The 24,158-nt window shown below is 44.2% G+C and overlaps 1 protein-coding gene across 3 annotated transcripts in view; it reads right to left on the bottom strand.

The window, feature by feature from the left end:
- The window catches only part of TTC39C (tetratricopeptide repeat domain 39C), a 114,390-nt gene extending 98,166 nt beyond the window's left edge, over positions 1 to 16,224 (bottom strand). The window contains exon 1 of one of the 3 annotated variants that reach the window (XM_055080666.1): positions 16,004 to 16,224. In XM_055080666.1, the coding sequence (XP_054936641.1) occupies positions 16,004 to 16,155 (152 nt within the window). In that variant the 5' untranslated portion in view covers positions 16,156 to 16,224. The other 2 variants (XM_007127213.4, XM_028480705.2) reach the window with 2 other exon arrangements.
- Between the last annotated feature and the right edge of the window lie 7,934 nt (positions 16,225 to 24,158).

Genomic DNA, 24,158 nt, shown 5'->3' with positions numbered 1-24,158 from the left:
CAGCAGTGAGAGGCCCACGTACCGCAAAAAAAAAAAAAAGAAAAAAAAGTCTACAAACAAATGCTGGAGAGGGTGTGGAGAAAAGGGAACCCTCCTAGACTGTTGTGGGAATGTAAACTGGAACAGCCATATGCAGAACAGTATGGAGGTTCCTTAATAAAAACAGAGCTACCATGTGATCAAGTAATCTCACTCCTGGGCATATAGCCAGAGAAAAACAAGGTTCAAAAGGATACATGCACTCCAATGTTCATTGAAGCACTGTTTACAATAGCCAAGACATGGAAACAACCTAAATACCCATCAACAGAGGAATGGATAAAGAATATGTGGTACATATATACAATGGAATATTAATCAGCCATAAAAAAGAATGAAATAATGCCATTTGCAGCAACACAGATGGGCCTGGAGATTATCATACTAAGTGAAGTCAGACAGAGGAAGACGAATATCGTATGGTATCGCTTATATGTGGAATCTAAAAAAAATTATACAAATGAACTTATTTACAAAACAGACTCAGACTTAGAGAACAAACTTACGGTTACTAGGGGGGATGATTGGCGGGAGAGATAGACTGGGAGTTTGGGATTGACATGTACACACTACTATATTTAAAAAAGATAACCAACAAGCACCTACTGTATAGCACGGGGAACTCTGCTCAATATTCCATAATAACCTAAATGGGAAAAGAATTTGAAAAAGAATAGGTACATGTATATGTATAACTGAATCACTTTGCTGTACACCTGAAACTAATACAACATTGTTAATCAACTATGCTCCAATATAAAATAAAAATTTTAAAGATTTTTTTTAAATGGCAGAAGACATGAATAGAGACTGCTCCAAAGAAGATATACAAATGGCCAATAATCACATGAAAAGATGCGCAACGTCACTAATCATTAGGGAAATAAAAATCAAAACCACAATGAGATATCACTTCACACCCATTAGGATGGCTAATGAAAAAAAAAAAGTTAGAAAAAAAATAGTAAGTGTTGGCAAGGATGTGGAGAAACTGGAACCCTTGTGCACTGTTGATGAGAATGTAAAATGGTGCCGCCACTATGGAAAACAGTATGGTAGTTCCTCAAAAAATTAAAAATAGAATTATCCTATGATCCAGCAATTCCACTCTGGGTATATACCTCCCAAAGTTGAAAACAAGGTCTCAAAGAGACATGTTCATAGTAGCATTATTCACAATAGCTAAAACATGGAAGCAACCCAAATGTCCTTTGACGATGGATGAATGGATAAACAAAATGTGATACATACACACACACACACACACACACACACTATTCTGCCTTAAAAGGGAAGGAAATTCTAACACATTTTATATCATGGATGAAACTTTAAAGACATGCTAAGTGAATACGCCAGCCACGAAAGGACAAATACTTATGATTCCATGTGTATGAGATTCCTAGAATCATCAAATCCAGGGAAATAAAATTGAAGGGTGATTGTCAGGGACTGAGGAGAGGAGGAAATGAAGAGTTTAATGGGTACAAATTTCAGGTTGGAAAGATAAAGTTCTGGAGATGGATGATGGTGACAGCTGCACAACAATGTAATTTTACTTAATGCCACTGAACTATAGTCTTAAAAATGGTTAAAATGGTAATTTTATCTTATGTGTATTTCACAATTTAAAATTGTTTAAACCTTAAAAACTTACTATGTTATAAATGTATAGGAAAATTAAAAATAGTAGAATTTACATTTACTTAGTAGCCCGTAATTGAAAACATTTAATGCTCAGAAACACTGAGCATTAAAGTGTTTTACTTCTCTGTAAAATATGTATCAAGAGTGTTTGAACAGCACTTGCTTTCTTTTTGTCATATAACTCATGATGCAGAGGGAGCCTTTCTGCTACTACGCCTTGGTGAACTGTCGTCCTTCTTACCAAGTCTGGATCAGCTTCCAACATTGTAGCCTTTGTGCCTTCAACGTTGTGAAGTATTTCTGAGATTCCTTTAATGTGAAGTTTTACATTCATCACCTCCTCTGGGACATCCTCATCTTTTCCCTTACGACCACCCTCCTCCTTTGTGTTGATAAGCTCGCCTCCACTGGGCACCCGTGGGAGTCTCAATGGCAGAGACAACAATCCCAGGTTAGCTATTCCTTCTGTAACTCCATTCATATTTGATTCAAACTTCATTTCCAGCACGATCACCTTTTTCTCTGCTGCACTTTCATCTTCGTTGGTCAAATCCCTCGTTCAAACAGCCGTTTTCGTAAAATGTCATGTGGGTTTATCACTATGAGACAAAGAGGCAACAACAATATACTCTGCTGTCTGTGTGGGAACTGAATAAGGGATGTGCGGTGCTCAATGACGGGCAGACTCTGAAACAAGGGATGTGACTGGCCACTGATCATGATGTGCATCTGTTACATCCGTGGTGATCTGTGGGCTGAAGGGCTAGCAGCTTGCATATAGTTACTCACAGTACACACACAGGTGAAACTGAAACGTGAACCGTGTTTTGGGGAGTACTGGTTATTTAACTAACCTCTGGTAACTGAAATCCATGCATATTCGAACCAAGCAAAGCAAGTGCTGTATGTGTGTAATTACAAGCTGAGGTAAGAAGCCCAGAGGAAAGGAACGTGATTCTTAGAGAATCTTCAAGAATCTGAAAGAAGTCAGAGTAAGGGAAGGGCACAACCATGCAACATAAGGCTACAAAGTGACATGACTGACCAAAGTGTTGATTTTTCTTTTTTTTTTTTTTTTTTTGCGATACGCGGGCCTCTCACTGTTGTGGCCTCTCCCGTTGCGGGGCACAGGCTCCGGACGCGCAGGCTCAGCGGCCATGGCTCACGGGCCCAGCCGCTCCGCGGCATGTGGGAACTTCCCGGACCGGGGCACGAACCCGTGTCCCCTGCATCGGCAGGCGGACTCTCAACCACTGAGCCACCAGGGAAGCCCAAAGTGTTGATATTTTAAATGAAGGTTAATATCGATTCTAAAGCTTGTTAAAACGAAAATCATTGTCAATTTGAAGCTATTTTACTTTTCCATTTTTACATAAACCACCATATGAAAAGAGGAGCTATAAGCCTATTTTGTAGCATGAGCTTCTTTGGCTTTGTACAGCCTGAACCTAGAAGCAACAGAGTGAAATTATTTTAAAATAGAAGAAAAAAAGGATTAAGCAGTAAATGGTCAAGGGCCAAATGAAGCAGGGCCAAGCCATACCACAGAGATGCTGTCAGAGATTCTGGTCCTGATCCTGAGAGCAGGAGGAGGTTATTTTAATTTCCTGGGACTGCTGTAATAAACTGTCACAAACTTAGTGGCTTAAAACAATAGAAATTTTTTCTCTCCCAGTTCTGGAGGCCAGAAGTCTGAAAACAGTTTCTCTGGGCTGAAATCAAGGTGTGGGCAGGGCTGGGCTCCCTCTCGAGGCTTTAGGGAGAATCCATGCCTTGACTACTCCAGCTTCTGGGGACTGCCTGCATTCCTGGGCTTGTGGCTGCCATCATTCCAATCTTCGAGGTTAACGTCTTCAAATTTCTTCTCTCTGCTCTGTTTTCGTGTTTTCAGAGCAGCCTTCTCTATGCGTATAAAATCTCCCTTTGCCTCCCTCTTACAAGGATATGTGTGATTGCATCTATCCAATCCCGGAGGATTGGCTACCCACCCAAATAATCAAGGATAATCTTCCCATCTCAAAATCTTTCACTTAATCACGTCTGCAAAGACCCTTTTTGTGGCCATCTAAGTTAACACTCAGTGGGTTCCAGGGATTAAGATATGGATATCTTTTGGAGGATCATTTTTCAGCCTACCACTGAGGCCATGAAAGGGTTCTTGGCAGAGGCAATATAATTAGACACAAAAAGATCACTCTGGTGGGGGTGGAGGAGGGACAGAGAGGAAAAGAGGAAGCCAGCTGGGCTCTGCAATTGTCCAAGGAGCGGTGGCTCGGACTAGGTGGTGGTGAAGAGAAGTGAATGGACTCAAGAGATACTCAGGAAGGAAAACTGGCAGACACAGAAGGTGAGGAAGAGAGGTGCCTAGAGGACCTCCAAGACTTCTGGAGTCTATAACCTTGTTGCAAGTGGTGCCACCCACCGAGCTTGGGAACATCAGAAGAGCAGAAGTGCAGGAGACCATGAGGCTAAACAAGTGGCCTGCAAGACTGCTGGGTGATCCCAAGCAGCACAACAATAGGGTTCTTTTCAGAGAAAACAGGAGAAACAGCATACGCTCTGGGGTTGGGGCCAGATCTCCCACTCAAAATCTTTTTAACTTGGGTTCAGTAAGACTTCATTTTGTCCCAAGCAAAGTGACAGTGGTAATACCTATCCTCAGGGCTGCTGAGAGAACAGGGATTAAGGGTAAAATTCACGAATCACAGCGTGTGTTAATGGTAAGCACTGATCACCCACTTGATTACCATTCACTGCCGTTCTCTGCCTGATCAGTAATGCAAGCAAAGACCAAGTCTGCTGTGTGATTATATGACTGTAACACTTCTTACTTTATTCTGATTCCTCTCTAGCTTTGCTAATTCGTATTCATTTATTGCTAAAGCCTGATGCTCATTTAGAGTTACTGATGTATTCTGAAAATAACTCATCAGGCTAAATAAAGTCAATTTTTCCTACAGTTTTTCTAATTGTGTCATTAACGTGTATCAAATATCTTTCTAACTCATCAGTATTTAGTTCCTTCTCTAACTTAAATCATCCAAATAGATAATCAACTCAATCATCTCCCTTCTACATTAACAGCAGATGGAACCAGCATCGATAAGCAACTTAAAAAGAGATCATCCAAACTAAATATTATCAACTAGCTAAAAAGCCTTTCCAATCACCTGTTCAAAAAGGCTAATTTTTTAAGTAACAAAATTGATTGTTTTCATTAATTTTCTCATCTTTAAATTATCACAGGGTCCTTTTATTATGTGTGGCAATAATTCACAAACTGCATAAACACTTTGAGGATTAAACACACTCGGCTGTCTAGACAAGCAATTCAAACACTAAGTTACCTTAATCACTTAGAAATTTTAGGAGATTTCTCTATTTTTCAGTTAAAAAGGCATTTCAAAGTGAAACTAGAAACTTATTCTTCATAATAAAATTTTAGTAAACTAGTGCTCAGTAAACAACTCTGAACTTCATAAGAAAGTGTCTCTCACCAAAGCACCTACTTTTTCCTTCAGTTTTCAGCGGAGCATAGGGCAGGAAAATTTCATTTGGGTTTAGTTCATTATTCATAAGCTTCCTTAACTATAAACTTAGACTTGAACTGAATAGCTCCTTGATGAGGTTTTGTTTTACTTTGAGATAAAACAACATTCTTCTATCAAGAGAAAAGCTCACAATTTCAAGTTAGCCTCAACTACCCTCTCTCATAAGCCCAGCTCTGATCCAAGATGCCACACAAGGGATACAAAAACCACTCAAACCATTCTGTCATTTGTCGCTATTTTTACATTGGTAATTGCTCCAGAACAAGAATACATTGGAATTTCACCACAGCAGGTCCTGACACTTGGCTAAACTACTTCAGACAGCTGTTTCCACTCTCCCGTGGCCCTTCCCTCCTTTTTTCCCTGTGATATTTCAAGAGGAGTAATTTCCAGCTCAATTTGTAATTTTAGTAATTCAAGGTAATGAGTGTCTCATCAATCCTCAATACAGAAAGACCGAAAAACTCGTGGATGCCCGCGGTTGAGAGCTGAAGCAAATGGCATTCCAAATATAAACTCTTGCTCTTTTCTGAGCAATTAAGTTGTTGCAAACCTTGCTATTGTCCAGGAGACAATCAATTTCTCCAACAACTACAGTCCTACAAAAGCCAGCCCCATCTCGTCTTGGGTAGTTCAAGAGTCACAACATCAGACAAGTATGCAACTGATGGATTCAACGTGCTTCTTTATTTTAGACCCCAATAAAGTTGAGGGTGAGCATGATTTACAAGACACAAAGCTATCAAGTTCCTTTTTGCTCCAGAGATGAGCTGACAATACATAACTAGAGATTTTGCAATTCACTATTCAAAATGAAGGGGGTAAAAGCACTTGAAGCCTTGACAGTGACTCATTATCCTGGAAGCATTCCCAAAGCGGCCATACAGCATGGATTTCCATTTAATCCAATTGCCTCTCAAAACCCAAAATTTCTGTCATTTAGTAAATTCAACTTGGATTTGAATACAAAATGTATTTTCCCTCATTTTCTGTCCACTTAGAATAGTACCAAAAATTTTACTTGATAGAGATGAAGTGATACAAACATTTAAAAATCTGTTTATCTGGTGAATGACTTACATCACGGAAGTAAAACCTGAAGGAGGACTGCTGTAGCCATGAGGCGAGGAAGTGAATTCCGAAGCAAAAGGCGTCTATCTAGATGAGGAGGCCAAAGTGGGAAGAACAGCAAATAATGCTTATTAACCATGGGAACCCAGAAAGAGACGCATCATGCTCAGATTCACGTCCTAGAAAAACTCCACCCAGGAGGAATACAATGGTGTGATTAAGCATGTAAAAAATAGGTCGAGCTAACACATACTGTGGGATGCAGTTGATGGCATGGTTGAGGCTGGAAAGACACAGGTCCTGCATGCTGGCTCCGCAATGAGAATAAAGAAGGGAAAGGGCCCCAGTGGTTCTCCATCCCCCTGGAGGGACTGAAGAACCTGCACTGACATCCCTTCCTGGAGCTCTGAGAGCCCTAGAAGCAGCCGTGTGTGACCTGGAAACGCTTGTGTTTAGAGGCAGCAACCGGTGAGGCCAACACTGGAGGAACCCCACGGTGAGCTCTGCCCTCGCATCCAGGGTCACAGACACCCTGGGGGCACTGCCTCCTCCAGCACGTACCCTCTGCAGCAGCCCTGCCAGCCGGGGCTTGCCTCCCCTTCCTGCTGTCCCAGCGGCCCCAGGATTTCAGCTGCAGAGACCCAACCTGGTCTTGAGCCCTACACCCCAAGCCCAATACCTCTCAATGGAGGTGTTCTGGAAATCTGTGGGGGCCGTTTTGGGGTGACACGATGACGGCAGCAGAATGGGCCAACGACCCCAGACATCCTCAATGTGCAAGAGAGTCCCAGGTATCACCCCATGTCCCACACAACCTCTGAAGGTCTGGAAATCCACGTGCATGAAACTGTTTTCCATTATTTAGTTCTAAAATCCACCGCCATTGACTTACAAGCACAAAATCATTCCGTCCTTGTTTAAATATACCCTTTCTCAAGATCTGCTCACAACTGTAGAAAACTATGTCAGTAACAGCCACACTGCTTGCGGCATCTGAGCTGCCAACACACCACAGCTACACCAGCCCACGTCGGCAGCTATCACATGCCAGAATTTCAAAGGGATGTTGGAAACTCCTTTACATATATTTAAAGCCAAGTTATTAAAGACCCATGAAATACTGGATACCAAGGATTTTCATTAATAAATTTCATTTTTGCCATCTATTAAGAATCTGTAGCACAATGACATTTATATCAGGAGAACTGCACAGAGAATTTATTTGGGGTTTCTTATTTTTCTACCTTACTCTGATACTGTTCTCAGGGTGACACACCTTCCACCCCACCCTAACTTCCCTATAAACTTTTTCCAATTCCTCCTCTAATCCCAGAAATCTATTAAGGGCTTTGGTCTCCAGAGTACTGGGTTTGAGGAGGGATTTAAAGATGGGAGATCTGTTTTCTGAGACACTTTGTCAGCACACATCCCAGGTCCTAACGCAGGGAATTAATTATGCTGACAATACCCTGACACAGGCAGCCTGGTTCACTGCAAAAAATGCTTCCTCATTTTCTCCACGTCAACAGTCCGTGGTTTGCCTTGGCATATTATGCTACTTCGCTTAAGGCTATTTCCCCGCTTTCTCTTAACAGACACAGAAAAGTGTCGTCTGTTACTTCTTTTATGTCAAGTGTATCTACTCTCTCGTTTTTCTCCTATGGAATGGCTTCTGATCGTCTCTTAAATCCAAATTTATTCATTGTACACAGGTGCAAGCACCTAACTAGTTCATCTTCTGATGAAGGTGTGCTGAGCATTTACATTTTGAAATATATGTAATTTTGTGTTATGAATTTCTTTTTACTTCTCCTTTATGAAACTATATGGGCATTCTACTGACTTTTAGACATTGTATGTGTGGGCAGGTCATTTCATCTGTCAATTTCATTTTAGGATCACAGAAGAGGAATTACACAGTATTATATCTGTTACAAAGAAAGGGCATTAGATTTGAGAGAGTCGAGAGCCACCCTCTGGAAAGCTTCCCCTCCCAACCTCCAAGTTCTTCCAGAGACCAGTTCTTCCTGAAATTCAGGACAGGGATCGTGAAGTCGAGAAGCTAGACTCCTGCCAGAGAGGCAAGTAACACCAGCACATCATGCCACCACCACCCAGAGTAACGCAGAGTGCCGGGGGAGGCTGATGGGAACAGTGGAAGGGCTGGCCAGTGAGGGTAAGCCTCTGCCTGACCAGAGACAGCATGGGGTGGAGGACAGCTCAGTCGAAGAGCTACGATGTCCAGAGTTACACCTGCCCAGGCCAGGTGCAGCTGAGACCCATGGCCACTTCAGAAGCAGGAGACCTCATCAGAGCCTCCGATTTCCCTTTGATGGCACCTGTCAATACTAGCACGTGCTTGGCGGCAGCTCTGCTCCCCATCACCCCACACTATGCACTGGGCAGCCTGGATGCACCAAAGGGAAGAGGCTGAAGAGCCAGACAGGAGTCCTGCTACCTGCGTATGAGAAGCTGAGCATCAGTTCAGGGGGCGCTTGGAGCCCCTCCACTGGGTCCAGACATGTCCACTGCACATCGGAATGCAGGAGGGGTCTGAGGAATCAAGCCTCCTAAAGGGCACTACCCCAGGGCTGCACGTGCAAATAAAGGGGAGCTGACATGCCTATAAAACCTCTTGGACCCCACATTACCGCAGCGACCCCAGGAAGGCCAGGACCACCCCACGAGAAGTCTACCCATCTCGGCCCTCTCGCCCAGACAGGCAGCCGTGTAAACAATGCCCGTACATCACAGTGCTGGATAAAGAGGCGGAAGGATGCTGCAGGAGCGCCACCACCTTCTCATGGAAATCTGAGTTGTGTCTTGAATGACCAGTCAGAACTAGTTAGATAACACAAAAGTCTCCAGCACGACTAACTTGGAAGGGACCTAGAAAGAGGCAGGAGGGAGGCAGGGAAGCAGACAGGACAGATCAGAGCACATCCTATGCCAAGCCAAGACCTCAGACTTCATCCTGAGGCCAGCTGGGAGCCACAGAGATCTAAAGCTCGGGTGACACACTCCCCGTGGACAGACCTCTCTGGTGGTTTATCAGATCGCCTGTGGGTATCAGAATGTGGTTTGCAGATTTCTGGGGAAACTAACCACAAAATAACATTAGCAGCACACAGGTAAACTTCTCATAGTGTAAGAGCTACAGAAGCGAGATAGTGTAGTGCTGTGGTTAAACACTCAGGCTCTGCAGCCGGACACCCTGGGTTCAAAGCCAGCTCTCCCACTTACTGTGAAACCTTGGGCAGGTCATCCAATGTCACTGTGCTTCCCCCCAGCCCCCCGTAAGAGGGAGGTGACAAGAGCACCCCTCATAGAGCTGTGAGGAGGATAAAGTGAGGATTAACACACGGGGAGTGCTGATATGCAGCCTGGCACAGAGAAAGTACCACCTAGTATTTACCATTACGTGTTTATTTTGATGCATCATTAGGAAAAATAAGTTACCTAAACCAGTGATTTCACACATATTACAGCTTGGATAAGACAGTGTTAAAGTGACTCTTTCTGTGGCAGATTTAAAGGTATTAAGTGAGCAATGCTGCTCGAAGCAGGGACACACTTCTCACCTTTGTGTCCTGCACACGGTGGACCTTCTCTAAGGGCTTTCTCCATCATAACGGACCGTTTTCCTGTAAGACAAGAGTAACTCCCTGTTGTATATCTATTTCTTGTGTTCTGAAATTCTTGAGCAAGAAGGAAGAGATGGAGAAAGCAACCTTAGCTAGGGGGAAAAGGGCGGAGACGGCCAACCACCAACCACCTTTACACACAAAGAACCCAGTCCCCATCTTCAAATCAGACGTCAGAAGTCATTCACACACATCTAGACAGCAAATTTACGAACAGCTTTCTAGAACATGTGTTTGTAACTATGTATGGTGACAAATGTTAACTAGACTTATTGTGGTGATCACTGCACAATATATACAATCACATCATCATGTTGCACACCTGAAACTAGGGTGTTGCATGACAACTGTACCTCAAAAAACATGCATGCAGAGTCACTTGTTCAGAAACTGGGATGCATTTCTCCGAATAACAAGGCTTCAAGTGGGGACTAGATCCCCAGGTTAGCCCACAAAGACCTATTCAGTCCCAAACCGGACCTCTGTTACCAGCTGAACAGCGTACTACAAACTTAAGGGACAGAGTAAGTGGAGGAAAAAGTCTAAGACGGAGATGAGTTCCTCTCCGGGTAACCCCAGCCCCTTGCACGGGGCAGAGGCGGTGTTAAACAAAGTTTTGAAATAACAGCCGTCTACTTTCTGTGCTTCTCTTATCCTCTCTCCTCTCCTGGAGTTCTCAGCATGGGCCTCTTCAAATCCCCTCCCTGCTGTTGCTGGGTAAGTAGGAGGGTGACCCTGGCAGAAGAGACTGGGGTGTGAAAAACGGGATTTTAGGAGCTTTAAAAGTCTCTGCAAACTGTCTAAGCCCTGCAACACAACGGTGTGTTTGGGGGTCCACAGAGTGTTCCGTATAACGAGAGGAAAGAGCACCTCAAGCCATCCCACCCTCGCGGTACAGGTGGTCACTTTTTTCTGACAATTTCCTATATAAACTCTCCCGTTATCCTACAGGCAGCTGCATTAAAAAAAAAAAAATTCCAATTAAGCCAAATGAATGAATCTTTAATCGGGATCTTTCCAGACAGTGCAATAGTTGGGGGAAAAAAATCAGCCTTTTTACAAACACACTGCTGAGTTGAGGAGGGTGGAAAAGAGCAGCAGCTGAGTTTCCTCCCTGCCGCCAGTTCCCTACACCATTTCTGCTTTCCATCGCTTCTCCTCTTCCTGCATTTCTGCACCTATGGACTCTCCAGGGACTCTGGCAGCGAGGCCCAGGCACCCTGACTCTGGGAGCAGCCAGATCATGCAGGAAGCAAGGGCAGCCGACAAGCTCTCCCTGGCGTCCAGAGCATCTGACACAGTGCTGGGCACACAAGAGTCTCACACGCCTACTGGCTCGGTTACACAAGCCTTTTGAGTTTTTCCAGGGAGAACTATGGTTTGTACCAGGGGTCATCAAACTCATTCTGTAAGCGGCTGGAGAGTAAATATTTTAGGCTTTGCACGCTGTAGGCTCTGCATAGCTATTCACAGAGAAGATACATAAGTAAGAGAGTCTGGCTGTGTCCCAATAAAACTTTATTTACAAAACCAGCCAGCCAGATTTGGCCTATGGGGCCTAGTCTGCAATCCCTGGATTATACTGAGCCATCTCTATGGTAAGACTGGCTCCATAATCAACATGCTCACAAATAAGGCCACGTGTCATACTGCTTGGTCACGTGTACCATAAACTGTGTTAAACAATTTAGGATCCAAAAAAAAAAAAAAAAAACAATATCCATACATTCATTTTAAACATACACATTACCATGAATTTTTCTTGCTTTTTGTTTTTAATATTTTTGCCATTTTTATACTTTAAAATAAAGTGGAAAAGAAAAATATCACAATTCGTAATACCGACTATGCACTAATTCTATATCAAGGCCTTATTTATGCATATTTATCATCAATGATCATTCACTTTAACCATTATATGCTTTTTGTTTGAGTTAACAATGACCAAACAGGGCTTTTTAATAATATCTACAGCCAGAAAGTCATAGTCATGTTGGCAGGGGTAAACAATGCAGATGTTTTAGGGTCAGTTAAAGCAGATGGAGATGGTGACCTGCAGGGGAGGAGAGACAGGAAATGCCACGCCTATGAAATAAGAACCACAAAGCTCTCTGGGCCAGGAGCTCCAAATGTCTTCTGTTCTCCTCAGAGTTCAGTGTGTTTCACCTCTACTAGCCCTTCGATTAAAAAAGTAGTATCTCAAGCCAAAAAGAGAAAAGATGGTGACATTAGGATCCTGAGGCCCAAGGAGCCAGGTGTTAATTACAGATGTGACGGCCACACTGTGAAGGATGATGGTCATCGGAGAGCATGAGTTAACTAAACACCCTGAAAGGCAGAGCTGACTCCCAGCAAACATGGACCAACCAGTGGATCTGAGAAAAAAACAAGTGTAGAAAAACCATCCAACGTGACAATCAAGTAACACTAATCAGCTGGCAGCTCTCACCCCCTTCTCCAGAAGCCATTTCACATCTCCTCTCCTAGAGTTCCATTTCCACCCACCCCCGCTCACGTTCTCCTCCCTCCTCCCCTCCCCCACCCCAACTCCTCCTTCAACTTACTCACTTTCACCCCATCACAGCACTCAGCAACAGTTCCTCTGGAAAATTTTCCTTCAAGCTTGGCTACACATTCCTTCTCTCCAGTCCTACAGGCTACGTCTCCCAGCCTCCCCACCGGCCAATCTTAACCTGCACCTCAACACCTAAAAACCTAGTGCCTGTCTCGTGCACATATCCACAGCCTATCTTTTATCACGAGCCTGAGTACCTACAGGTCTGAGTGTGTGTCACACACATGAACGTCCTTAACAGTGAGAGTGTGTATGTGTGTGGGAGATGGAGTGAACACTGCTGAATGAAGAGCACTGAGCCCCCCGACCAACACGAGGAATGTGATTTCAGATAGTCAGGATCACGAACTTACAAAGGTATATCCTTGGGCTTAAAGCAGCACCAATGTACCCCAACCTCTAGGAACACATCTCCAAGTGCATGATGGGGGCTAAGCATCAACAGGTTGCCTGTTACACTACTACCATAGTTACAACAGAAGTGGCAGCTACATTTTGAAATCCCAACTACGGAGTCTCATATCTCAAAAGAAAGCCTCTACTGTGCATATATTTTTAACTCCTATATGTACAATATCTGAATTATGCAATCCCGGCTTTCCACTAATTCAGATGGCCAAGTAACGATTTCTCATTAGGTAGCTGTTGGTGAAACTTTTATCATCCTAGTAAGGGGGCAGGAGAAAGTGACATTCCCGCTTTAAGTTTCTTAAAGTGTTACTGTTACACTAGGCACAAAATGTTTCTACTGTTAAACGAACTATAGGATTCTGGAATTTTTACTACAATGGGAAGGGTGGTGACAAAAGAATCCTAAGAAAAGAGATAATCTAATTGTTCTATCTTTCTGTAGAGAAACTGAGCTAGAGGTGTTCCTCAAACACTGACGAAATCACTGCTGGGTTTTCCAGCTGGCCATTCGACTCTGGAACTGGAAGAGAAGTGTCCCAATGCATAATAGGACCCAAGTCTCTCAAATGCATTAAGTGAGGCTAATTTTAAATAGACAGGCTACCTGCATTCAGGACATTTTGTCTTCTATTCAAACTATGCCATCAAGAAGAAAGCACAATAATAGTGAGGAAGACATCAGGTACAAAAGCTAGTTAGTGTTTATTGAGCGCTTACGCGGTGCCAGCTACCGTGAATTCTTTTAATACTAACCACCACCCTACAGGTGTGCGCGATTCCCATTTTATAAGCAAGTAAGTGAATTGAGAAACCAAAGTCAGCAGCTACGAAAAGTGGACAACTAGGATGGCAACTCTGGTTGCCGGACAGCTGATAGGATTAATGCTACCACTATTCACTCCTAAAAAAAAGTTTAAGTTGCTGGAAAACAAGGTCACAGGGCAAATTACAAAATATAATCAATTAGGCAGGACAGGCAGGAATGGTTTCATGAAAAGAGCCCTGGATTTAGAACCAGGGCTTGTGTCCTGGGCCACGCTAAACACGGAGACTTGAGTGCCTCGTTACAACACTGTCATGATAAAATACACCTCACTCTCGTTGTCACTGGAACAGTGAGAATATAAGAGAATGTGCCTGGCACTGTACTTAGCAGAGAAGACATACTACTGTATCTTGTACTTTTATCCTCGATTCCCGTTTCAAAATATAAGCAGACAGCTACAACTCCTAGCTCTCCAGCGTAAGCGACCCCCGGACCCCTCCCCCTCCCCTCAGCCCCAACACCCACAGAGAAACACCTTTCAAGGTGTATCTTTCCGCCCTTGCTGTGAGAAGAGCTTTCCTATCGCTCAAAATTTGCCCTCTAGCAACAGTGCATACAGAGGTGTCTAGATGAGGCAAAATGACTTAGTTCATGCTTTCAATATATGGGAACCATGAGGTAGTAGTTTAAGTACGTTAAAGCAGTTTAGAGGGAAAAGAAGATCATTAAAATAAGTAACAGAACATTTCAAGGCAAGAAGTGTTGAAATAGGCAAGCGCCGTATCTTGATCAGCAACTGAAGAAAATAAACTTGACTCTGAGACTTTCTCCACTCGTCTTTGATACAACATAAATTCCTATGTCTTTAAAGAGTCAAAGCACAGTAAATGAAACTTTTTTTTTCATGAAATACATTCTCAGATGGCTAAAAAACGCTACAGGAGACACTGTGAGACGAGTCTTTTAAATCTATCCTCTGGAAATCCTTGATGAAACTCTGGCTTGAAATCAGACGGAATGCTTTAAAAATAAAATGTTCTGAATAAAGCTAAGAAGTTTCCATTTGCAGATTTTTTTAAAAAACTGATTTAAAAGTAAAATGTCTCAGTGAAAAGTTTATAGTTGTGAGATCCTTGCTTTGCCATTAAGCATGTGGAAGCTCCCACCGGAAGAAACCACCATTCTTTGAAGTCTGAAAACTTCAGGCGTCTGTATCCCACCGTCCCTCAATTGCTTACAGACCGTGGCTCTCAATCACAGCTGCACATTTGGTTTGGTCCTCTAATTCCTACCAAACCACCGGCTCTAAAGAAATGCAGCAATTAGCCCTTAAACATTTACAGGGAAGCTGCGAATCAACATCCTTGAGTCTTGTCAACACTAGAAGGACAAATCAAACTTGCTTCCTAAACCAGAAAGCGGATGCTTACGCTCCCCAAAGAAATTGAAGGCTCCGCCCACACCCACGAGAAAGCAACCAGGTTTCGGTTCTTTTGCTTCATTTTTAAAAAGAGGAATAAAAAATTAACTGAACACACGTGTGTTTCCTCCCACTCTTCCGTATATTTAGAATCCCTCCATTTTCTTCTACCTTTAAGTTAGAGAAATCCATCATAAATTCGCTCGCTTGAAAGGCATTAGCAACTCATTTTGGGGACTGAGTTTTAGAAGAAAGGCAGAGAGAGGTGAGTAAGCAGAGTTCGGCCGATTTTTTTTTTAATTCCTGCACGGCCAGGCAGTTATGCATATCTGTTTTCAAACAAGGAAAGCGTTTGCAATGCACAACGATGCAAAGTAACGCGAGGCACAAGAAACAGGCACGATGCAGCTGGTGTGGTCCGTGTCACAAAGGCAGCACGCTAGCCGGAGTCACAACCCTGCAAGTCCCGGGCTCGCGGCTGCCTCAAATCGCATCCGGTCCCAGGTCTCAAAGCCAACGGGCTCCGGACCCGGCGGCGGGGGAGGCGACCCATGAGAGAGAATCGAACAAACCACGGGCGCCCCTCTTAGAGGGCGAGGCCGAGAGAAAGTGAGGGAAGAGATCAGGAGCTGTGAGGACATGCGGCGAGTCCCGCGGAGGGAAAGGACCACGGAGCAGGGGTGGAGGCGGAAGGGGAGATGTGGCAGAGGCGCCGGCTGCAGCTCAGGCAGAGGGACAAGACACGGGGAAAGGCGACAGGGCCAAGGATCACTTACCGACGGGAGGGGGAGGGGGCTTCTGGGACGGGCCGCAAAGGGAAGCGCGCGAGCCGGCCCCGAGGTGCGCGTGCCGGGCGGGGGAGCGGGGCGCGTCAGTCACCTGTATTGTTTGAAAAGCTGGTCCGACTCCCTAAAGCCGTTGTTGAGCAGCATGTTGATGCCGGCGAGGGCCAGCTCCGCGTCCTGCAGGGGCGCCGCCGCCGAGTCTCCGTCGTCCCGCCGCCGCGGCCGCTGCTGCTCCGAGCCAGCCATGGGCGCGCGAGGCTCTGCGCAGGGCCGAGGCGAGGTGGGGTAGCAGCTGCTGCGGCCCCCGCGCGCGCCCGGAGCCCGGCTCTACCTGCCCGGAGCGCGCCGGAGCGGGCGCGGGGGAGGGGCGCGGCGGGCGGGGCGCGGAGGGAGGAGCCCGGGTCCAGCTGCAGCGCGGCGAGGGACGTGGGCGCCCAGGCCGCCGCCTCCCGCCGCCGCGGGGATTACTCAGCAGCTGCCCGCCCGTCCCCTCCGAGGCGCGCGGCTCGCGCCGCCACCGAAACGGAATCCGTTTCCGGGTGTCTCTACCCCAGCGGAGCCGGGGCCGAGCCGCTGCCGCCCCCGCTTCCTGCAGCCCTCGCGCGCCGCCCCGGGCCCTCGCACGGCGTCCCCCGCGCGGCAGCCCGGGGCCAGCGCGCCGAGCCTGACCCGACACGCGCGAGGCCCCTAGGCCCGGCCCTTGACCCCCTCCTCCAAAAGGGCCGGACCCGGGAGCCGCAGGGAAGCTGGAGAGGGCAGACGGGTTCGGAGAGCGGACAGGGAACTCCGCCCGGGCCGCAGCGAGGGCGCGCCTCGCTTTTGCCCCGAGTGACTGAAACCCCACGCAGGCGGCGCGCGCGACCCGCAACTTTATCCGCACCCTTGGGCCGCCTACTAGCCCGCGGCAGCCAATCCCCGAGGAGGTGGGCGGCGGGGACGGGGCCTCCGGGCACCTGCCCGACAGCTGCCCCGAGCCCAGCGTTGAAGACCTGGAGCGGCGAGGTCCTGGGTGTGTGGCACCCACCCTCTCCGGCCCGCCACCAGCATTTGCGCGATGGGACAAGAAGGCAAATGGTGGCCCAGATGGCATATACCTAAATATTTAGGAGTTATAAGTTAAGCTGTTCTTGTGCGTTCTACTCTCACCCTGACAATTATGCTTTCTTACCAATGGAGGAGAAAAATAAGTGTAAAGCTGTGGTTTCCGTAGGACCAAATGTCAGTAAAACGCCAAAGATAACTGAATTTAGCCATTATTGACTAAATTCTGATAATGGGCTGGTGATGTGTGTGTGCGTAATATTAGGGAGGCAAACAATCCATAAATTGATTTTTGTCATTTTTCCATAAATTAATTTTTCTCACCTTTATCTTAGCAAAATCACTATGTATGTTGTTACAATCAAGATTATGCTATTCATGTCAAATTAAACCATTTTCTTAAATCGTCGTAGTTCTTAAAAAGTGTAGTTTATTAAATTCAACTTGGAGAAACTTTGCTCTGCCAAAGCATTTACAACTGTAATTTACAATTACAATCGAAATTGTCTTTAAAAAATTAAAAACGATGTTCAGGTTTCGAGACAACCCATGAATTGTAAATATCATGTCCAGCATTATAATAGGATCAATAAGATAAATGATCCCAGAAAATATTACAAAATAATATAATTTCATCCTGTAAGTAGTTATCACTTGTTTTGTGCCATTCCTTACATGAATATCTCAATCCATACTATATTCCCAACATTCGTCTATACAAATTTAAGAGTAATGTGAATTGTCACTCCTTAGCTGTGTATAACTGTCACAAAGCCATGCTAATTCTCGAGTACATCTGGAGCCACAAATTAGAACACCAAAAGAAGCAAGATGATGGATGATTCTCAGCCCTGGGAAATAATACTTTGTAAGGGAGGAATCATTGCCTTCATGTGCTCTGAGAAGGATATGACAAGTTGACCAATTTTTTTTTTTTTAATCCAAGCACTACTGGATTTAAAATAGTGTTAGTTTCAAACATCAGCACTGCCATAGGTTATAGGTTCCATTGAGCCAGCACTGAGTGCCAGATCCCCAGTGATAGAGGTGCCTATGTGTTCCTTAATCAATGTGTGTGTGTGTGTGTGTGTGTGTGTGTGTGCTGTGATGAGCAGGGCCCTCTAACATGGGTCTTAGGTACTGCACCATCCGTGGGGCTCACACGGGCCTCTGGCACAGAAAGGAACCCCACTGGAACATACTGCCAGTGGTTACGGGAGCTGACAACATGCCCAGTTCTTACAGGCTGCCTGAACCTTGGATCTGTGGAACCATCCACCCCCAAATCCCTGAAACAATCTAGTCAACAAGGGAGGGAAACCAGGAGAGCAATACCAAACAGGAGATAGCCTGTACTCCCCCAACTGGAGAAGGGCGCCTCACACAGTTCTCTATGTCCCTATTACTTGAGGAGAGGCGGGGTAACAGTCAAGGTGTTGACGGCACCATGGGTGTTGTTAACAAGTTGTTCCTGGGACCCTGCAGCTGAGGATGGGGGGAGGGGTGAGCAAAATCAAAGCCATGTTTGTGGGGCTAGTTCCATCTCAAGAACCTAGCACAATCAGTGATGCAGACTTAGTGAAATTAAACTGTTGAAAGACTGAGGCAAGGTCCAGTGCAACTTCCCAGCACCCCATAATAGGAAAGGGAGGGGCAATATAGATAGAGGATAACTCTGCCAGGTAATATACACCAGATACGTGTCACGCTGGATTTAACCACATACCCAAACAATTAGATTAGCAGCAGAAGCATGAATGGACGTTTTCAAATATTTGCTCTGTAATGAGGGACACAAAGAGGATTCAAAACGGGCCCGATGATCCTGAAGGGAGACAACACACAGACCAGTAATTATGCTTGCAGCTGTAGTTGGCAATGACACCTGCCCAAGGTTCACCTAGCAGGTGGGGAATTAAGGCTGATTGTGCTTTCTTCACTGGATAATAATGGCAGCTAATGATGGATATTTAAGGAGTCATGGTGTATATTATCTACAAAAGGAAAAAAAAATCTAGATTATGAACACGTTAGGGCATGATGCACTTGAAATTGCGAGATTCTCAGCACCCTCTGCAGAACTAATGCAGTCTTCAGTGCATCTTCCTCTCAAGGGGAGGAAAGAACCTATTTTCCTTCCATAGACCTCTTGTGGGCATTGTCAGTACTTTGTGGTTCCTCATGAGATTTCATTATGAAAATGAAACTCCAACTTCAAATGATCACTGAAAAGTTTTAGACATGTGTATTATCCTTTACATGGTAGATTTTTAAAATAAGATGTCTTGGTTGCAAGTAACGGAAAAACCTGACCCAAATTGGCTCAGAATAGCAAATGTATTGATTCATGAATGGAGTTTTCCAAAATGAGGCTGTCCAGGGCTGAAACACTATGACTAGGACCCAGTTTCTCCCCCTGTCCACCTCTCAGCTCTACCATTTTGGTGCTTGGTGGCTCTATTCTCAGACAGGCCCTCCTCTCCTGGTCCCCAAACAGCTGGAAGCTCCCATGGCTGCCTGCTTCCCTCTTCACATCCAGTAGGAAGGCATTGCTTCTTGAATGCTTAACTACAACAAAAATTCCCTAATTGAACCACACTGGCTTTGATTGGCCTGTGGTCAGGTTCTCATTCTTAAACCAATCAGTGTGTGTATGTGCGTGGGGGCGGGGGGAAATGGCATTATAATTGAATTAAGCCAATCAGAGCCTTCTCCAGCATCTGGGAGGTGGAACCAATTCCATCCAAACTCCTTGGCTGGAAAATTCCATATCTATTCGGAAAAGGAAGTCAGGAAATGGATGTCAGAAAGACAACCAACAAACATCCCTTAACCTTGTCTTCCTAAACATGTTTTGGGATTTTGGAATTATATTTTAAATGCCTTTAGAGACTATATTACTTTAAGAAAATCTTGCTTGTGCTTCAGTTATATTCAAATTCTTTAGTAATGCTAATAACCATGCCTTAACGTATCTTTGTAAATCTGCACTACCAATTGAAATAAAGACAGGTTTCCAGAATGTCTGGAACTCTAAAAAGGAGGAGAGCCGGGAAATTAATGGCACTACATTTTCATATTACTCTAGCTTTGATATCAAACTCAGCCTTTAACTCTACTGAAGATTTAGTCGGGTAGCCTTGTGAGGGTAGATTTAGTTAACTGCTTTTAATTAGAAGGCAAATCAGGTCAAGGATTGATATGCAAAACTTTGTGGCAGGTTCCTTTCTTTTCTGCTCACAGGTGGATCACTAGCTGGCCTCTAAGGAGGGGAGCACCCATGGGGGTCCACCTGGCTGTTTCTCCAGCAAGATGGATGTCTCCGACAAGATACTCATGCTGCCCTGGAAACTACAGTAGTGACCACGGAGCAGGAAACTGTTCCCTTCTCATTGGATACCTTCTCATCTGTCTTTCCCCAAATCAAATACCCAATGGACCACAGCGGGGGCTTAAACAGGTGTTTACTAGAGTTTAGATCATTTTTCTGCTACTGTCTAGATTCCTCCCCTGGGTGGCTCAAGCAGTGACGCCTCCCGTCCAAGCTCTTGATCGGGATGTGTCTTTGAGTGGCAATTCAGGTCCTCTCCTGGTCATCAGAGGCTCTCCCTCTCCCTCCCTCCCCCATTCCTTCTGCCTTTCTTCCTGCGTCCCTTCCCTTTAACCTCTCTGCTAGCTAGTCACTGGTTCTTGCTGTTCCCTAATCTACCATCCCTCTCTCCTCCTTACAGAAATAATCAAGCCTCCCTGTCCCTTAGTCCCTCTCATGACTTGAGCATTCTGCAGCCTCTGGTGAATGTCCACGGCTTCTCTTCTCTGTCTGCCTGTCTGTCTATAGAGGGAGAGGTTGTCTCTGATTTCAAGGTCTGTGGGTCTGCTGAGTCCTGCAGGGGGGTTGGGGGTGGGAGGCAGAGGAGCTCTGGTCCCGTGGATGAGGGAGGGGAAAGGCGCCAAAAGGTCCGGGAGTGCCCTGGTGGGTTATCTCCTGGAGTACCTAAAACCACATGTACCTTCCACTGTGATTAATTTCTATCTGGAATCCCCATTTTTATCTAAATAAGGAAATTCTTTGCCTTCACTTCATTTAATGTTACCCATTTCTTACGAACAATCCTGGCCTTATTATGCTAACATTAAGCCTTTCCTAACTGACAACACATGGCATGGCTCAGTTCTCTCTAACCTCTATGCTTCTCCCCTGACTATAGGAGGAAGGAGGGGACACCTTTCCACTCACATAACCACGTATGTGAATCTGTTTAAGTGGAAGCAGCAGCGGCTCATCACTGGCTTCCCAGAGTGGATTTGTTCCAAATCATAAAGTGTAGTCAGATTCACTTGGACTGTCTAGAGCACGCAGTAGGTGCTCAATCCCTGTTTGTCAATTGTATGGTGAGTTGGAAGTGTAGGGAGATGGAGATTGGGCTTAAATCATAGACGATGATTTGGGTTCTGCAAAGCATTACCTTTGTGACGTGGGGCAATTTTACTTAAACTCTTTCAGCCTCAGTTTCCCCATTTATGATATGAAGACAATCAGTACCTTCAAGGCAAGTAGCTGCAAGAGTGGGCACATGAATAAGCTGTAATAGCAAGACATTATCTGAATCCATACAATTAGTTTTCTAATATTAATGAAAGCTAGTGGATCCTTCTGTTCTTATATTGTCAATGGCATTATCTTTTTTTCCCAACAACATTATCTTGAAATATCCAGTTACAAGAAAAGCTGTGCAATTAAATAACCACATGCATCATACGCAGATGATTAATTTAAACCATTTCTAATATAAACAGCATATGTTTGCTATTTTAATGCAGCCTGAGGAAGAAGTGCCAATTTTCTTCAGAGGGTATAAAAAGTATAAAGTAAAAATATCTAGGTCTTAGAGTTCTTCATTTGGGTCTGAATTGTGTTTGCTTTAATAACCCATTAATATGTTTCTGACACTACCTGAATGGCTGGACAAGGAAATCAATAATATTTAGTATGAACATTTAAAAAATGCATCTTCTATATATCCTGTGTGTGTAACATGTTTTGCAGTCAGCTATGGTTGGTTTATCTTTGCAAGAAGAGACACGTTGTTAATATAAAATAATGCCTGATTCATTTAATCACTTGTGTTTTGCTCTGGGGTTAAGTTAGCAATCTGGGTGCCCCAACCGAGAACTCAGCACCACTGAATTCCCCGTGGTAAATTAAGGAACTAGTTGAAAAAGTTTTCTATCAATGTGGGTAATCCACACAGGTTTTTACTTGTGCAATGTATGGACACCACTGAGTAGGGTGCCCTGACATTCTGGTTTTCACAGGGCACTCACTGCGTGTTCTCACTGTGTCAGAACGGGGGAAGTGCTGGCAATATTTAGACAAATATTACAAGGCTTTTCAACACTGAGGATAAAACATATAGCCAGATACACATCCATAGTAGAATATGGTAAGTATCATAGTAGACCTCACTATAAAGTTTGTCAGAATCCATTTAATTCCTGGATTTACTCCTTAAATGGTTATAACAGATGTTTACCTTATGAACTGATATTCACTGATTTTCTATTAATTTGTTGATTTTTTACCCCTTCAGAGTTAGCATATGGGCCACATTGGAATACCTCTATCACTAATTTATAGCCAGTCCTTGATTTTTGAGCCCCCAAATAGTATTACCCAGTTTGGGTTCCCCCATTAGTTATCAAAGGAAGCTAATCACTATTTTTGATTACTTTCACATCTTTCTTCAAAAGAAGATCCACCACAACTGAAGATATTTTTAAGAACCTGAAAAGGGACTTCCCTGGTGGCGTAGTGGTTAAGACACCGTGTTCCCATTGCAGGGGGCCCGGGTCCGTTCCCTGGTCAGGGAACTAGATCCCACATGCATGCCACAACTAAAGAGTTCGCCTGCCACAACTAAGACCCAGTGCAACCAAATAAATAAATATTTTTTTAAAAAGAACCTGAATACAGTTTTGAAGACAATTCCAGAAGAGGAATTAGATGAAAAAATAATATCTTTAAAAAAAAGTTTCGTATGTAAAGGAGAAAACATCCACTACAGTATATAACATTGGACATTTGTTTTAAAAGATTATATTAAACAAGCTCGCTTCCCTATGAAGGGTACACACACACACACACTAAAATATTTATTTTGAAAATCTTCTATAATTAGAAAACAGTGATGGCTGCACAACTCTGCAGATATACTAAAAACTATTGAATTGTACACTGTAAATGGTGAATTTTACAGTATGTAAATCATACCTCAATAAAGTTGTTAATTTAAAAAAATTTTTAATCATTCTAAATGACAAAGTGAAAAACAGGAGGAGAAGGGAGTTCATGTTTTGAATCTTCGATTTCATATATCTGGGGCAGAAAAAAAAGTTTATTATTACAAAAAAAGAAATCTCATCTTGAAGAGTGTCCATAAATCAGGAATGGATTCTGGCTACCATCACAACACACCTGGTGCTGGGTTAAGACTTTACATATGTTGTTCCACTTAATTCTCAAAGTAACCCTGTGAGGTAGACTTTATCCCAAGTTTATGGATGTGAAAACAAGTACAAACAAGTCAGATAATTTTCTCAAGCCCATGCAACCAGTAAGAGTTCAAGTGAGGTTTAAACATGGGTCTTATTGCATAGAGTGGGTAAGTCTTAGTTGTTAAAGTAAAACCTAGTACCTGCTGAAGGCCTGAGTGAGGGAGTACGCACACACACACACACACACACGCACCATTGTGAGTTTCATATGGCCATTATCATCATCTCTTCCTGAAAGTAAGAATATCACTTACATTTAGAAGGTATTTTGAATACAGGCAAATATATGATCTCATATGTGAACTGAGTCACTAAAACTGGGGTGGAGCCCAGGTGTCTGCATTTTACTGAAAACCCCAGGTGAGTCTAATGTCAGGGAACAGCCCTATGTGAAAGAGTCATCTGAGTGACAACTCTGGAAAGCAGAGAAGCTACTGTTCATCTCTGTGTACATTTCTTACCCATAGTATATGTTTCAGAAATATTGCACGAATAAATGAGTGAAAGTGTAGCTTAATGTATGATTTTGATGGTAAATCATCTTTATATCCTTCGATATGAACAGTTGTGTTATTAACTTGAGGATAAAGGTATATACTTAGAGTTTTAAAACAAAAGCGTGTCATGGGGCTTCCCTGGTGGCGCAGTGGTTG

Source organism: Physeter macrocephalus, chromosome 19 (genome assembly GCF_002837175.3).
Source record: "Physeter macrocephalus isolate SW-GA chromosome 19, ASM283717v5, whole genome shotgun sequence".
NCBI classification, from domain to species: Eukaryota; Metazoa; Chordata; class Mammalia; order Artiodactyla; family Physeteridae; genus Physeter; species Physeter macrocephalus.
Note: the sequence above shows the minus strand (reverse complement) of the source record. Positions and strands in the feature narration are given on the sequence as shown.